Consider the following 15,885-nt stretch of genomic DNA (forward strand, 5'->3'; position numbering starts at 1 on the left):
GCTCTTTTTTTGTCACTTTAAAATTAACTCCTAGGGAAGAGATAAAACTGTTGCTTAAGTTCGATAGAGGTTAGCTTGGATGTGTTGGCTATTGAATGGCATTGAACTAGTGATGTGTGACTGAAAATTTCCCTTGCATACGATGTGATATGAAATAGTATGCAGTTTGGCATGCGTGAACAGCATAATGAATAAATGGTCTTTAACATATTAATTTCCTTAACTTCTTCAATTATCACTTGACAGTCGTGTGTTCTGTGACTGTGATATGGAAATTTCTCATTTACACTAATGTGCTGCAATTTTGTGTTGATATTCATCAGTTTGTTGCTGTGATTGACTGACCCTTTTTGTTTCTGATTATCATTTGCCTTGGGACTCTCATTTCTATTCTGGAGATGATTAACATAAATAGATCTACTTTCCATATCTATGCATCTTACAGTGGTGTGTTTTGTGCTATGTTTGATTTTCAATTATCTGAATATTACAATGTCTGCGGTCAGCTAAATGCTATAATTGTGAATTTATGAATGCCCCATCGGCCCCAACTTAAACGTACAGGCCCGACATAGATGGGCCTTGTTTTGGGCGGAAACCCATCAATGTGGATTAGGCCCAACTTGAAGTAATAAGCCCAACGTTACTGGGCTCTAACGAGATTGGGCCACATTTTGGTCAAACGTAAATATGTATTACCCCCAAAAAGACCAACAAGAATGGGACGAAAATTGGTCGTCATATTAAAGAATGTACCCCAATTTTGGGACTAAACCATGAGGATTAGGCCCAGCTTGAACTACCAAGCCCAACAAGAAATAGGCCGTAACACCATCCATATGGATGAGGACGGACTTGAACTAATAAAGGCCCAACAAGAGCAGGCCCAAAAATGGGTAACAACCTTCTATGTGGATTAAGCCCAAAGAGAATAGGCCCAAAAAGTATATATTTGCATTAGGCCCAAATAAAATAAGAAGCGCAACTATAATGGGCCCAATCTAGGCCAAAACCAATTACTTAAACTAATAAGCAAAACAAGAATGGGCCTGCAAATGGGCCGCAATCTTATGGATTAGGCCCAAAAATAAAGAGCCCGATCAGGGCCGAAACCCAACAAGAATGGTCCCGCAAATGGGCCGCGACCGTCAATACTAATTATGCCCAACAAGAATGGGCCCTCCTTTGGGAAGAAAAGACATACTTGGAATAGGCCCAAATAGAATAAGAAACGCAAAAACTATGGGCCTAATCTGGGCCGGCACCCATGATCTAGTAAGCCCAACAAGAATGGGCCGTAACCCATTAAAATAACTAGCCCAAATAAAATTAAGAAGCCCAAAAACAATGGACCCAGTCTGGGCCAAACCCAATTTACATGGTTACGCCCCCAAGTAATCTACAAAGCCCAACCAAAAGAGAGAGCCCATTAATATGATCTACGCCCATTATCAAGCCTAGGAACTGCGTCCTAAAGATATTTCAGGCTTGCCTCTAGCAAACGCCTCTTTAATCTCATCAATAATCTTAAGTGGCCGCAGGCCCGCAAGCAAACTTCTGGTCAACATAACATACAGTACAAATTCACGAGACTCCATAAAGCCAGGACTTCTCTCCCACTTTAACATGCCGCCCAATATGACCACACCTTACAACGCAATTATAAATTTTTTGTGCGAGGCCTAAATGAACTCTCAAAAGTACCCAAACCATAAAATCACAACCCTCCACTTGAAAACGCAACCAAAGATTAATAAAATGTTTAGAAGAGACTCAAACTTAAGGATACATAGACCAATACTATCCCAGCCCAAAGATTCGCTTGAGTAAAGGCATGAAAAAATGGGCGAGGAACTTGTCTGACTTTGCCACATTGCCAATAATCGTCTCAAGTCGCAGGCTAGTCTTTCTTCTCTGGCTTAGTCTCGGCATCACTGTCATCCTTAGGTGCAACACACTTAGTTTCCTTCTCCTCACTATCAGCAGCAGTTGCCTCCTTGCCCTTTTTTACCTCATTTCTCTTTTCTTCAACACTCAACTTTTCCAAGAGCCCAGCAGTAGCAGTAGCATCCTTATTTTCCTCATTCTTTTTCTGTGACTCAGCAACCTCTTCAAATGTTCCCATAAATGTTTTGCAATCTAATGAAACCAAGTATCAACATTCCATATAAGAGAAAAACGCTTCAGCGTTCAGAAAATACCACCCCAAAAAAAAGTGGAAAGTATTAACAACTTCAAATACATCCAATCAGAGATGCAAATTGACATAAAAGCCAAAAGCATTCACATCATCAGAAACAAGTCCTTTCACAAAATAGTACAACATCAAGTGTTCATCTATCATTGTGATAATACTCAAGCTCCAAAGCCTAGATTTTATTACCTTAACCAACTTCAGATCATGGCTAACCCTAACATAAAAGATATCCACCATCATATCCAAAAATCTCACCTAGTTCTTCCACTAAAGATAGATTAAATACCGATCAGATACTATTTAAAGCAACATTTCCAAGAAAACTAAAAATATAGGTTACCAAAAGGTTCACTTCATATTCCCAAGGTTCTGAAGTTGATTTATTTTCCACAATAACATTTTCCTTTTCATCAACAGAAACAAAGCTAAATCTTCCACATTCAACGAAAAACAGACCCCAATTTTTAATAACAAAACTGGCCCACTAGAGTTGTGCTCACATCAGTAAGATTTACGTGTTATCTGAATTAGCAATCAAGGTTTTGAGAACTTTGATATCAAAAAATATCCACTCATCAATTAAATTCATAAAATACCAACAAACATATGCTTTTCAAGACTGTAAAATATAATCCATAAGCAATATATTTAAATTGTAGTAGTCCATACATGAACCATATAGAAATATACAAATGATGGGGACTAAAAATGCTTAAAGTCCTTCATTTATGATCATATTATAATCAGTCTCACATCGATTAATACAGCACAAGCAAAAAAAAAAGGTTTTCACATTTCCGTGAAAGACAAATTAACATAATATATTCCATCATCGAACAATCTTGTAAAAATATGCTCCTCTTTCTTCCTTTATATGCCAAAGGACATACTTATGTTCCATTTTCAGTAGACAACTAACCTCTGTAATCACTTATTTGTCGATTGTCTTCTCATTAAAACTTAAAATGTGATTATCAAGTGTACATCTTACCATGTCCATGACTGCAGCCCTACATTAGTGCAAAACATTTTTCCTCTTGTGAGAACATCAGTGCAAAACCACCTAACCTAAAACAAGATAAATGAGAAGGTTACACTCAAAACTGAGACCTGGATACAAATCTTCATTATTTTCCAAAGGTTTGTTCACACCAGGTTACCACAACAATTTCATGAGTAACTGGGGTACTCAATAACTCTTCAAGATTTTCAAGGAAAAAAAAATAAATCCAGAAATGATGAGTTCAGTAATTCACCATGTGTCAGGAGTCAGGACTCATATCACTGATCTAAGCAATAACAACTACTATATTAGTATAGATGCTGACCTACCAATTAATTAAATAATCAAGACAATCGCAAGACCTTGTTAGCTATTCAGTAAATACTGCGTAGAACAGAATGAACATCAAAATCATGCAAACAGAAAATGATCAGAATACAAAACAACACACGCACACATATAAGAGGATAAGAACAACAAAATTAAAGTGTCAGACTAAAATGGAGTGCACAAAAGGAAACACCACTACCAGGCATATGCATATTAACGATAACCTAGATCAACTGATATAAAACCTTGTCAGGACAAGCAAATATCATTCAACCACTTGATAAACTGATAAACAACCTTATCAGGACAAGCAATTATCATTCAACCACTTGAACATCATTACTATCACAGCAACACATGAAAAGGCGACAAAAAGGTAAACGTATACTCACTCTCAATAGATCCGAATCGGATGCAGAATAGCTCTTTCTTCAATTCACCTTCGGCGAAATCAGTTGCATGCCAAACACACGACTTCTCGTTACCAGCGTGTTCTTGCACGGTCATGTTAGGCAAAACTACAAAACCAAAAGCCATTAACTAGACTGAAAGAATAATAAAGCAGAAAGTATATCGATTATAAGTGAGACGAGAAGTAACGGACCGAGATGATTGGCACAGATCTTGAGAGTCTTGGATTGGCGCATAACGAGGCGGACCTTTCCGGTCTCCTTGTGTTTCAAGAACTTAACAGTGCCAGCGCCTCTCTCCTTCCACTGGTTCCCATCCTTATCAAATCTATATAACTTTGCTTTGCTGCAAAATCAAACCAGAGTATAAATAAAATCCTAAGTTACCAATAGATTAACGAAATTTCAAAATAAAAAAATACAGAAGTAACCAGGCAATACATATCGAGAATAGGATCTTCATCCTCCTCGCCAGTGCTAACGGCGACCTCGTCGAGCTTGACAATCGGGGCAATCTGTGCTCCCGTGTCTTCATCCTCGGCGGCAGGGGCATCCTCCTCTTCTCTGTGATCGGGCTCTGTGCTTGCCATCGCTACAGTCGCTGCCGCTAATTCAAGTTACAGAGAGATTTGTGCTTATCAACAGGACGGTTATTGGGATCCGAGGCTACGTTACAGGGCCAAAGGCGGTGTTATACATATACTGGTGTTTTCAGAGCGTGGCGTGAGGTTTACATACAACTTAAATGGCCTTCTTATTTTCATTTTTTAATAAAATAATCATAAAAGATTTCGTGGCTAACCGGAGGCTAAATCCCTGAACGAGAACGGAAATATATAATCTTTGCTTTCCTTTTTATTATTATATTATCTTTCTTTTTTGGGTTTGAGTCTAAATTCCTGAACGAAAACAGAAATAACTAGCCTTTACTTTTATTTTTTTATCATCTTTCTTTTGGGTTCCATCATAGGGAAACACCTTTGAGTCCTAGACACAAAATTTCATCATGTGATTTAGACTCTTGCATAATTTCAAATATTTATCCAATAACCTAGCGATATTAACATTTCCATCTCCATTTATCAACTTAAAACGCTCTTTCTTTTTAAAAAGAAACCAGAAAATTTCTCCTCCCAGTGTCCTATATTAAATTATGGAATAAATTTTCAATTAACGTTTTACAAATAAGCCAATGATGGTTGTTAGTCGAAATAATTTTAATTGAGCCGCTTATTTTTATTATACTAATTCCACAACTTCTATTTTTTAAGTACTTGCATAACCACTCGTTACTGAACATTGACAAAAAAGTGTGTTTCACGAAACAATCGGTTAACACTGGATTCATTTTTGTTTAAGCAACAAGAAACTTATTATTTATCCTCAGCTTTAAAACAATCAAAATACCATCCCTAGCCTTTCATCATGAAATTAAGAAATTCATTGTTCCATGTGATGACAGAACCACCATGCTATGATCAAGAATAAGAAAAGCAACATACTCAAGAATGACTGAACGAGGAAAACAAAGAAAATAATTATGCACTGATTGCAAAATTCTCAAATTCCATGTCTTCTTGAGAACCTAACACAACTACCTCAGCAGAAAATGCAAAAACACATGAACAAAACCAAAATATTCCAAGTGCCATAAAAGTACTCGCCCTTTTATTAAAAGTGCCATAAAAGTCAATCGCTAACCTAAAGGAAAATTAAATGAAATACTATGCATTTAATATTTATATTTTCTTCAAATAATCAAATTTTAAATTACAGGAGAAAAAAAGAATTGATATGGCTGCACAATTTAAAGTGAATGTACTTTGAAGAACAATAATTGCAGGCACTAACAGTCATATTCATAACGTATGAAGGAAAGAAGCTAAATGAATGTATATTTCTACATAATTGAAGTGTAAGGCTCAAATATCATCATTTCAATGAAAATTTAGAAAGGAATTTCTAGATTAACAACTCCAACATCATGATATTACAGTATTGGATGGTGAGAAACACGTTACAAAATACAAATCCATGAACATTAAACTAGTGAAACAAGTCTGCTTACCAATAATATGTAGAATCAGGCGGAACATAAACGCGCTCACTGCTACACTACACAACATTTAGCAATATTTAAAATTATTGTAGTCAAATCAGACGACCATTTGACTGATGAAATATAGATCCCCAACGTCCAAATGCAACACTAGCAACCGCACCGGATAGCGAGGGGAGCAGAAATTGTAGGCTTCACATTTTATATTAACTAGCACATATGAACAGAGTGCAAAGCTAATGAACCGTAGGATGGAAGCCAAGTAAATAACATCAAAATTAGACAACAATAATTCAGCAAAATCAATTTCGTAGCAGTATGATGAACAAAACTCAGTCCCTTAGATGTTCTTAATGAGTTGCGATCATTTCCGCAAATCATTACAGGTCTGTTAGGCTCATCATCGTTCATCAATAGACTGCGAATATAACCAATTTTTCATTCAATAACATCTTACTAGAAAAACAGTACTAAATACTGTTGCCCCAGTGTTCTCCCGCAGCTACGAGTAATTAGAAGCTCAGGGAGTGATGAAAATATGAAATGGAACAACACAATCAGTATTGCTTCAAGGGAACGAGTCAATTGGGAACGGAAGTCCCCACTGACCAGATTGCGAAGCCTACACAATTCGACCGCATTTTCTGCGAGCATAAATAAGAATTCACAAACCTCAAGTGTAATTCAAAGCCCGGCGAAGGAGATCTGAACGCCAGAACTTTGAGCAACGCCGAGATTTGCCTGCCAACCTAGATCTGCGTCTGAAGCGGCGAGAGCTACATCGGAGGGTCTGAGAAGTACTGAAACTAGGGTTTTGGGAAAGTCAAGTGAACAGATTGACTCAATTTATAATAAAAAAACAAGTCCGACAGTGTGACGATTGATATGCGCGGTCCTGTTATAAGCGGCTGAGATTGGACAGTTTTTAGTATTCCCTTATTTCACTGTTTCCGAAATCACTCAAAAGTATCCTAAAACCGGGCCGTTGATACCTCAACTTCGTATCAAGGGTACCTAGGAGGCTAGGATTTTATCCCAAAAATGGGCCAGGGATGGCAAAAAAAATCGATCCGAACACTATCCACAGGGTACCCGATCCATTTAAAACCCGAAAACCGATCCTATAGGTTTTGATTTTGGTTTTCAAACCCGTTATGGTTTAGAGCCGGGTTTGGTTTTTGATGCCGGATTTAGGGTACCCGAACCGTTTAATAAAAAGATTCATTATAATAATGATATTATAAATCATCTATAAAGGTATACTACTAGAATACTAAATAATAACATGATAAAGCATATTAAAATATATATATTTATAGAAGCATACTAATAAAACTATAAATTAGACTAATTTGAATTATACAATAATAATTAATATAAACCATACTCAATATTAATTTATATTAATATAATCATCAAAAGAAAAAAATAAAAATATTAAAAGTTAAATGGTAAACGGGTACCCGATAGTAAAAGGTTATGAAACGGTTCTGGGTTTGAAAATTTAAATGGTTTTTTAAATGGCTTTGGAACGGTTTTGGTTAGAGTATCTTAAATGGAAACGGTTTTGGTATTTCCTAATTGGAATGGTACCCGACCCGTTGCCATCTCTTTTCTCGTCAAACCACAGTGGTTTGGGCTAACCTTACAACCTGGACTATCAGCCTCTTTTAGGCCCAATAGTGATTATAGACTTATTGGGCCAATTGGCTATTGCAATTCATTTGTAGGTCCAAGACGAAGCTCATTATAGCCCAGTTTGTCCGTCCTTGCTCGGCCTGTTTGTTCTGTCTAACTCTTAGTTAATTATTTAGGTTGTGTTTGATATCACTTCTAAAAATTTTGAAAACAAAAATAAAAAACATAAAACATAAAATGAAAACATTAAATTGAAACTTGTTTGGTTGAACACTTAAAACTGAAAATAAAAATTGAAAACAAAAACTGAAAGCATAAAACTGAAGAAAAAAAAAAGTATGTTTATGCTTTTATTTTCATAATAATGGAATATATCCACACCACTATATTTTTTATAACTATAGTCTTTGTCGTGTTTCACCATTGAAAACATCAGCAGAAAGAAAAAAAGATAAGAAATAAAACAATAACTCAAAGTATATTTGATCATTGTCTTCATATCTCTATGCAATTTACAATCTGAAATCTTAAAGAAAGTGTAATCTATAATAAGTGTAACTAGTTCTGTTTTTAAAACTTTTAAAAACCTTTTTTTTCTTGTTTTCAAAAATTTTGAAAACCTGTTTTTTGTTTTCATAAAAACCAAAACAGAAAATACAAACAAACAATATTTTTTGTTTTTATTTTTTATTTTTTAAAAATTAAAACAAAAACAAGAAACAAAAGTGATACTAAACAAACCTTAGTTGTTTGGTACAATGCGACTGCGAGTGATTTTTTTTACAGGGTCTCGGCTTCGGAAATCACGAGTTAGGCCCATTTTGAGGTACTATACGGAATATTTAGGCCCGTGAAGAGACATTAAGCAAATTTAGGGCCACTGACTGTTTTAGTTGCTCTCTCGTTGTCCGAGACATCGTCCACCGTGAAAAATAGTATTAAAAATAGACCGCATATGTAGACTTTATAGTTGATATTGAAATTCGGAAGCAAAAGATAAAGACAAATGACACATTGACACTAGTGGTGATTCTTTAGTGGATGGATTGTCAATGTTTCACCATCCTCAAACCTGTGTGGTGACTCGAAGCCCAAGCCAAGTATATTGAGTGAAAGTTCGTATTTGCTTAAGTCAACAAGATTCGATATTGAGCTACCAAAGTATTGTATACAATGTGAAGATGTCATCAACAATGACATTGCCAATTATTTACCAACCGGAGAGGAAAAGAAATTTTTTCCTTTTTTTTTTTTAGCTATTTGCCCTCGATTTTCAACCAAGTAGATTCGAACAATTATTCAAATCTCACCCTAGGTGATTAATTAATTATATTAAATATAATCACATGCAAGAAGTAGTCACAATACTAATTAATAAGAAAAATGCGATGGATCGTTGGAGTGATCCCTCCAATCCTCCATCACTCCGCCGTCGCTTCAGATCGGTTAAAAACGCAAGTTCGCCATGTCGACGCACTCCAGTGGTGGGTGAGGCTCCAACTAGTTACAATTGTGAGGGATTGATTCTATTGGAGCTCGCATGCTCTAAGTCAACCAATAATGTCTGTCGTGAGGATAATAGATTTACCAAAATTAAATTAAATTCCGTATTTATTAATTCGCTTGTGGAGTTCATTTGGATAGTGATTATTAGGGGTTTTAAACGGTCGATTTGGTTGGTTTTTTGACATAAATTTAACAAACCAAAAGATCGGTTTGTCGGATTTTTTTTTTTCGATTTTTTATCGGTTTTTTCTGTTCGGTTTGGTTTTTAATAGAGAAATGTGTAACTTTTTTGATCAATCAATCCGGTTTTGATCAGTTTCAATTTTGACTTTTTTTTAAACAGTCCTAATGATTATTCAAGTTCAACCATCTCAAAAGTCGTGACATGATGATGAATACCCGTCACACGGGATGGGGGCTCAAGTCTAGCATCACAAGTTTGGGCTTAACTCTCTATTGAAAATTTAGATTGACAATAAGAGGTTTGTCCTCTCTTATAAACTAGACTTCAAATCCACCATCTCCTCATCACATGATGAGTGCTTGATTAATTCAAAACTGGCCCCTTTTTTTGTCACGTTGCGGACGATGACCAAGTCAATGAGAAGGAGAGGTGAGCCATTGATCATAACGATCGAGCTTGGTTATATGAGGAGAGTGTGGGAGTGGAAAATACAAGACTAGCTAGGCATTAAATCCCACGAGACTACTGAAGTCATGTGGTATATAATTACCCGTACAATTACTATGCAATATCAATTTCAGCACTATACTACTATTAGACTTATCAAAACGATTTTTTACTAAAGGGAAAAATTCACGGAGAGTCTTATCCATGAATTTAACATATTTGCAAAGAAAAGATAAGCATGGTGATTGGTAACAATTATTTTCTTGCAGCACGTGGACGGCGAGGATTCACTGAAAAAACTGTCGATCACATCTTGCTCTGTTGGTTTATACGTTTGATTTTTTGTGACTAGAGAAAAACTGAACGAGAATAATACATGTTTTCGTGTAATAATTGGTCCTAAATTTGAGTTTCTTTGCTGTCATGCTTACCCAAATTTTATTCACAGCAGATAAGACTGACACAGCTGGTGCATATACAATAATACAACCATATATATGTACGTGCCATCTGTCAAATAATTATTCAATTGTACCTGTTTCAGACAAAGATAAGTGATAAGATGGGCATAAAGGGGAAAAAATAACTTTCTGCAATACTCTATTATTTCTTTTCGAGATCCACCATATCCATAATAAGACTTATTTTGTTAAAATTTTATTAATTATAAAACATGTAATGTTGTTAATTCAGAAGCAAACGTGTGTTTTGCATTGCTCGAAAGTATTATTTTAAGTTAAATGTTTGGTATCATTACGTGCTTCTGTTCTTGAACTTAAAAATAATGACAATAGAAATAAGGGCACAATAGTTTGACCAAAGAGCCTGACTTTTTAAAGTCATATGATCAGGACCAATAATGTGTGTTACATTTTTATCTTAACTTGGATTAAACTCCAATATTCGACAAGAATCAGTTGGTTCAGAAAATTGGTCTTAGGTAGTCGGTATAGCATGTATGTAATGATAGCCCCAACATTCGAGTGTCGTGTCTTGATTAATCGACATTTTCTTAGGTAGTCGGTATGTTTTCTGGTTTCGATTTTTATGCTTTGAGTGATAGTTTGGTCGTAGATTTTTCTGTGACCAAATTATATATATGGATTCAGAATATATTAAGTTTAATTTTCATTGAGAGTAATATTTTTGTAGTCATGCCTTGGATTTTGATCAAACTTGCTTTATCATCAGATATAACTTATGTCGATTACCTAAAAACAATGTATTCTCCATTATCTTCATATTTGACAAACGCATGTATCATAAAGTGCAAGTTAATTAATGTATGATTAGCTTCCGGATATCCCCCAAAGCCTAAGGGACAACAACCGTATATTCGAATCACTTAAAGCATATCTTTTTGCTGTTTTTTTAATCAAATTAAGTAGCAAGTTTGAAAGCTTGCAAAAGAAAAAAAAAAGAGTAGCAAGTTTGGAAAATAAATTAAATATCGAATATACTGGCCCCAATCAATATATGGTGCAAGTTATGTGGGATTAATACTGTAAAATAATTGATCGTATCCAACCATGAGCTTTCTCTGATTGATTAGTCCAGTGAAGGTTTGGTGTTAGTTGATTATGCTGCGAAGCAACATTAATTAATTAATTAGCTTGTTAAGTGTTAACCCCAACCCATCAATTTAACCAAAAGTCAGTACTGCCATTAACTTTCACCATATTACACATGTATTGTCCTTTTGAGCTATAGAAGAGGTTGTTGCAATTGCGATATTGAACTTACATTAATTCGGTAGAAATGGCCAAGGGCCACGCCTAAGTGGTCACGATGACGACAATAATTGATTAATTTCACACAAAAAGGTTTCAATACAAGTCAGCATTTTTATCGGTTTCGAGTCGAAGCATCGTAACAACCGACACGTAGGCAGTAATGAGAAAATCACACGTACTTGGAATTTTTGCAATTTGAAAAATATGAAATTATTACTGCTGGCTCAGCACTCTCCTAAAAATCTCTCAATTTCCAACCACATGCTGTCACGTGGCGAGCAGACAGAAGGGCACCTTGTTTGGCCCCGCGGGTTTCCTGGATTAGCCGGTGGACGGTAATCACTACCCCAATAGAGGAAACAAGAGCAGGGATACGAGGCTGAAAACGGCGTCGTTGGGCTTCGGCGCCTATAAATACGTGCTCTCGATGCGTTTGATTTATATAAGTAACCCTGAACGCATTCAACATATAAAGAAGTTATACGTGGTGTTCTCTCCTGGTTACACTGCTTGCCTTCTGACAGTTCGTTTTATCTTACCCTAATTTGAACCAATATCTCCTCCTTCTCGTTAAGGTGTTTTTGTTGGGACTTTTTTTTAAAAAAAATTCCTTTGATTATATATTGTGATCGTGAAAATCCACGAAAATGTGTGGGATTCTTGCCGTTCTGGGTTGCTCTGACGACTCTCAGGCCAAAAGGGTTCGTGTGCTTGAGCTCTGTCGCAGGCAATTCTCTGCCTCTTTTATTTTTAAATATCATCACATCCACATTACATTGATATATATATGTATATGTATATGTATATTTACACATATTGTTAATTATTATATGTGCGTATGTACTGGTGCTGTGTGTATTATGAGCAGCTTTTATAAACAACAGCACCAGAAGACATTGTAGACATTTGAAGGTCATATGTTGGTGACGGCCGATCGCTGGTTGGGCATATTGCCTAGCTCGTAAGAGTCTTAAAAGTTCAATGGTTATATCTTGACCGAATAGATGTGGATGCGGGACCCAATTTGAGCGACACCATTAACATGATTGAAATGAAAACTTTTGTGGAAATAGATTGAAGCATCGTGGGCCTGACTGGAGTGGGATCTACCAACATGGGGACTCTTATTTGGCTCATCAACGGCTGGCAATTCTTGATCCTGCTTCTGGTGATCAACCTCTCTTCAATGAAGACAAATCCATCGTTGTCACGGTAGGGAAAACCAATTTTTTTTCTCCCTTGGTTATTGCTTTTTTATGCTTATTACTTGCTTGTGAAAATGCACCTGAAACTGTTTCAATTTTGATGCATCAGTTTTTGAGCTTATTGCGGCATTAAACTATGTGGGGGAAAACAAACTTTAATTATTTTTTTTCTAAAATTAAAGTTTATTATGCATTGACGAAGAAAATCGCATGTCTTGGAAATTAGGTGAATGGAGAGATTTACAATCATGAAGCACTGAGGGCAGGCTTGAAGAATCACAAGTTCCAAACAGGCAGCGATTGTGATGTTATTGCCCATCTGGTGAGTATTATTGTGGGTCTTCTTGGAATAATTTGTGTGCCATAATTCTTTTGTCGCTGTTTAATGGATGAAGGGTTTTGATATGTGATTGGACATATCCTAACATTTGTAACAATATTGTGCAATTTTCTTTAATAGTACGAGGAATATGGGGAGAACTTTGTGGGCATGTTGGATGGGATTTTCTCCTTTGTGCTATTGGATATCAGAGACAACAGCTTCATTGTTGCCCGTGATGCCATGGGCGTCACTTCTCTCTATATTGGATGGGGGCTTGATGGTATAATATCTTTAGATGTCCAATTCTTAGCCACAATAGCCTTTTTTGTAGAGTTATTTTGATGGATTAATTTGGCTTATTGTTCAATTATAGGATCCATTTGGATTTCATCTGAACTGAAAGGTTTGCACGATGATTGTGAACATTTCGAGTGCTTTCCACCCGGTCACTTGTATTCGAGCAAAACAGGTGGAATGAGGCAATGGTATAATCCCCCCTGGTTCTCCGAGGCCATACCATCAACTCCTTATGATCCTCTTGTTCTAAGACATGCATTTGAAAGTGTAAATAATCTGATTTCATCCTTTTCAAATGAAATTTCAACTTTTTTTGCAAGTGCTTATGTGTTGATTACAAACATATGCAGGCTGTAGTCAAAAGGCTCATGACTGATGTGCCTTTTGGGGTTCTGTTATCCGGAGGCCTGGATTCATCCTTAGTTGCTAGCATCACGGCTCGTTACTTGGCAGGCACGAAGGCTGCCAAGCAATGGGGTGCACAGCTCCATTCCTTCTGTATTGGACTGGAGGTGAGTTTCGAATTTATATTGGTCATCTTAGGTTCACCTTGTATTGTAATTGTACTAAATTATTTACACGGGTTCCTCTTCTTCCATCCAGGGTTCCCCAGATCTGAAAGCTGCAAAGGAAGTTGCAGATTACTTGGGGACTGTCCACCATGAGTTCCATTTTACTGTTCAGGTATCAGAACTTGATGTTTTCTTAATCTCAGCTAATGGTGATAATATATGGGTTTAATTATGTGCATGTGATGTGACAGGATGGTATCGATGCCATTGAAGATGTTATATACCATATTGAAACCTATGATGTTACAACTATAAGAGCAAGCACACCTATGTTTCTCATTTCTCGGAAGATCAAGTCACTTGGGGTAAAGATGGTCATCTCTGGTGAAGGGTCTGATGAGATTTTTGGTGGATATTTATACTTCCACAAGGCACCTAACAAGGAGGAATTTCACCATGAAACCTGTCGCAAGGTACTTATTGTCATAGCATATTGTTTCTATCTTGAACTGTATTAGAAGGTATAGGTCGAAATTGATTTCCTTTGGTCCTGTTTCAATTATGAAGATCAAGGCCCTTCACCAGTATGATTGTTTGAGAGCTAACAAAGCAACTTCTGCATGGGGGTTGGAAGCCCGAGCACCTTTCTTAGATAAAGAATTCATTGATGTTGCAATGGCTATTGATCCTGAGTGGAAGATGGTATGTGAATAAACTCTTCATTTCAAATAGTCTGATACTTTACTTGCAATTTTAATACTGAACAAGGTTTTGTGGCTCGCATTGAATTTTAGATTAAGCATGAACAAGGACGCATTGAGAAATGGGTTCTCCGGAGCGCATTTGATGATGAGGAGCGTCCCTATCTGCCTAAGGTCTGGTTTAACTGACCATTTCCTTCTATTTCAACGTGTGAAACTTAATTCCCTCTTAAACTAAAATGTCTCTTTTGATTCCCTGCAGCATATTCTGTATAGGCAAAAAGAACAATTTAGTGATGGTGTTGGCTATAGTTGGATTGATGGGCTGAAAGTTCATGCTGCTGAAAATGTAGATATCATCACAGTTTTTATCAATAATTTAAACCAAATCAGAGTCAACAAATTGACTGTTTGTTCATAATCTTTAACTTCAGGTAACAGACAAGATGATACAAAATGCTGAGCACATCTTCCCACATAACACTCCGACTACAAAAGAAGCCTACTACTATAGAATGATTTTTGAGAGGTTCTTCCCCCAGGTAATCCACCCAACCCAATCGCACTGATTATCAGTGAGTTCATGTTGTAGAGGGAAAAGTCTGAGATTCCTGTATTGTATTGTATGGTTCTGCAGAACTCGGCTAGGCTAACTGTTCCTGGAGGAGCTAGTATTGCTTGTAGTACTGCCAAAGCCGTTGAGTGGGATGCTGCGTGGTCGAATAATCTTGATCCTTCTGGCAGGGCTGCTCTTGGTGTCCACCTTTCTGCATATGCTCCAAATTCCACTGCACCAGCAGCAGGGATCATGCCAGCCAATATGACCGACAACTTCCATCGTATGGTGGAGTTGAGTGCCCCTGGTGTTGCAATCCAAAGCTGACGACGGTTGCTAGTGGAGAGGGTGTTCAATGATTTTCAGGGTAGAATATATCCTTGGCATCCTCCATAAGGTTTAGATGCCCAGTTAGTTGTATAAAATTATGTATGTAGTAAAGGTGTGAGAGCTTAATTAGAAATATCCTATATGCTCGGGCAGTCTGGCTTGAAAATCCTGAGGTTTTCATTGCCTTGTATCCTTCTTTCAATTCAATGTTTTGAAGTGTGTTTATCAAATATTATGTAGTTGTTTTATATCCTCTCCATGCAGATGGGGTCTTCTTAGTTTCAATTTGCAAGTGCTCTAAAAACCCACCCGAACAGCTACAATGCCCATCTTGGTCATGGCAACAAAGCCCATCAATTTTATATCCTCTCCATGCAGATGGGGTCTTCTTCTTAGTTTCAATTTGCAAGTGCTCTAAAAACCTACCCGAACAGCTACAAGCCTACAATGCCCAT

At 36.8% G+C, this 15,885-nt stretch overlaps 2 protein-coding genes and 2 non-coding genes across 8 annotated transcripts; 1 reads left to right on the forward strand and 3 right to left on the reverse strand.

Annotated features, from left to right (window-relative positions):
• Positions 1-1,465: 1,465 nt before the first annotated feature.
• LOC120002385 (ran-binding protein 1 homolog a-like) lies at positions 1,466-6,829 on the reverse strand. 5 transcript variants are annotated; one of them, XM_038851133.1, is made up of 6 exons: positions 6,672-6,828; positions 6,094-6,209; positions 4,382-4,547; positions 4,135-4,286; positions 3,923-4,048; positions 1,466-2,139 (listed from the first exon to the last, which is right to left on the reverse strand). In XM_038851133.1, the coding sequence occupies exons 3-6, from the start codon at positions 4,528-4,530 to the stop codon at positions 1,901-1,903; spliced, it is 666 nt and encodes a 221-aa protein (XP_038707061.1). In that variant the 5' UTR covers positions 4,531-4,547; positions 6,094-6,209; positions 6,672-6,828; the 3' UTR covers positions 1,466-1,900. The 5 variants fall into 5 exon arrangements, with proteins under 5 accessions (XP_038707061.1, XP_038707059.1, XP_038707060.1 ...); XM_038851131.1 differs by having other exon boundaries at positions 4,382-4,606; XM_038851132.1 differs by having other exon boundaries at positions 4,382-4,606; positions 6,094-6,829.
• On the reverse strand, positions 6,119-6,261 carry LOC120003189. The gene has a single exon (XR_005469309.1). It is a non-coding gene; the product is annotated as a small nucleolar RNA snoR136 (small nucleolar RNA).
• Positions 6,326-6,410, reverse strand: LOC120003155. The gene has a single exon (XR_005469287.1). It is a non-coding gene; the product is annotated as a small nucleolar RNA SNORD25 (small nucleolar RNA).
• A 5,139-nt stretch (positions 6,830-11,968) lies between the features above and the next one.
• LOC120002842 (asparagine synthetase [glutamine-hydrolyzing] 1-like) lies at positions 11,969-15,678 on the forward strand. Its single transcript, XM_038851685.1, has 13 exons — positions 11,969-12,234; positions 12,581-12,719; positions 12,939-13,034; positions 13,173-13,314; positions 13,408-13,598; positions 13,682-13,843; positions 13,935-14,015; positions 14,095-14,316; positions 14,411-14,545; positions 14,638-14,718; positions 14,807-14,893; positions 14,979-15,086; positions 15,182-15,678. The coding sequence occupies exons 1-13, from the start codon at positions 12,155-12,157 to the stop codon at positions 15,425-15,427; spliced, it is 1,770 nt and encodes a 589-aa protein (XP_038707613.1). The 5' UTR covers positions 11,969-12,154; the 3' UTR covers positions 15,428-15,678.
• Positions 15,679-15,885: the final 207 nt, after the last annotated feature.

The sequence above is a fragment of the Tripterygium wilfordii genome, chromosome 7 (assembly GCF_013401445.1).
Source record: "Tripterygium wilfordii isolate XIE 37 chromosome 7, ASM1340144v1, whole genome shotgun sequence".
Lineage (NCBI taxonomy): Eukaryota > Viridiplantae > Streptophyta > Magnoliopsida > Celastrales > Celastraceae > Tripterygium > Tripterygium wilfordii.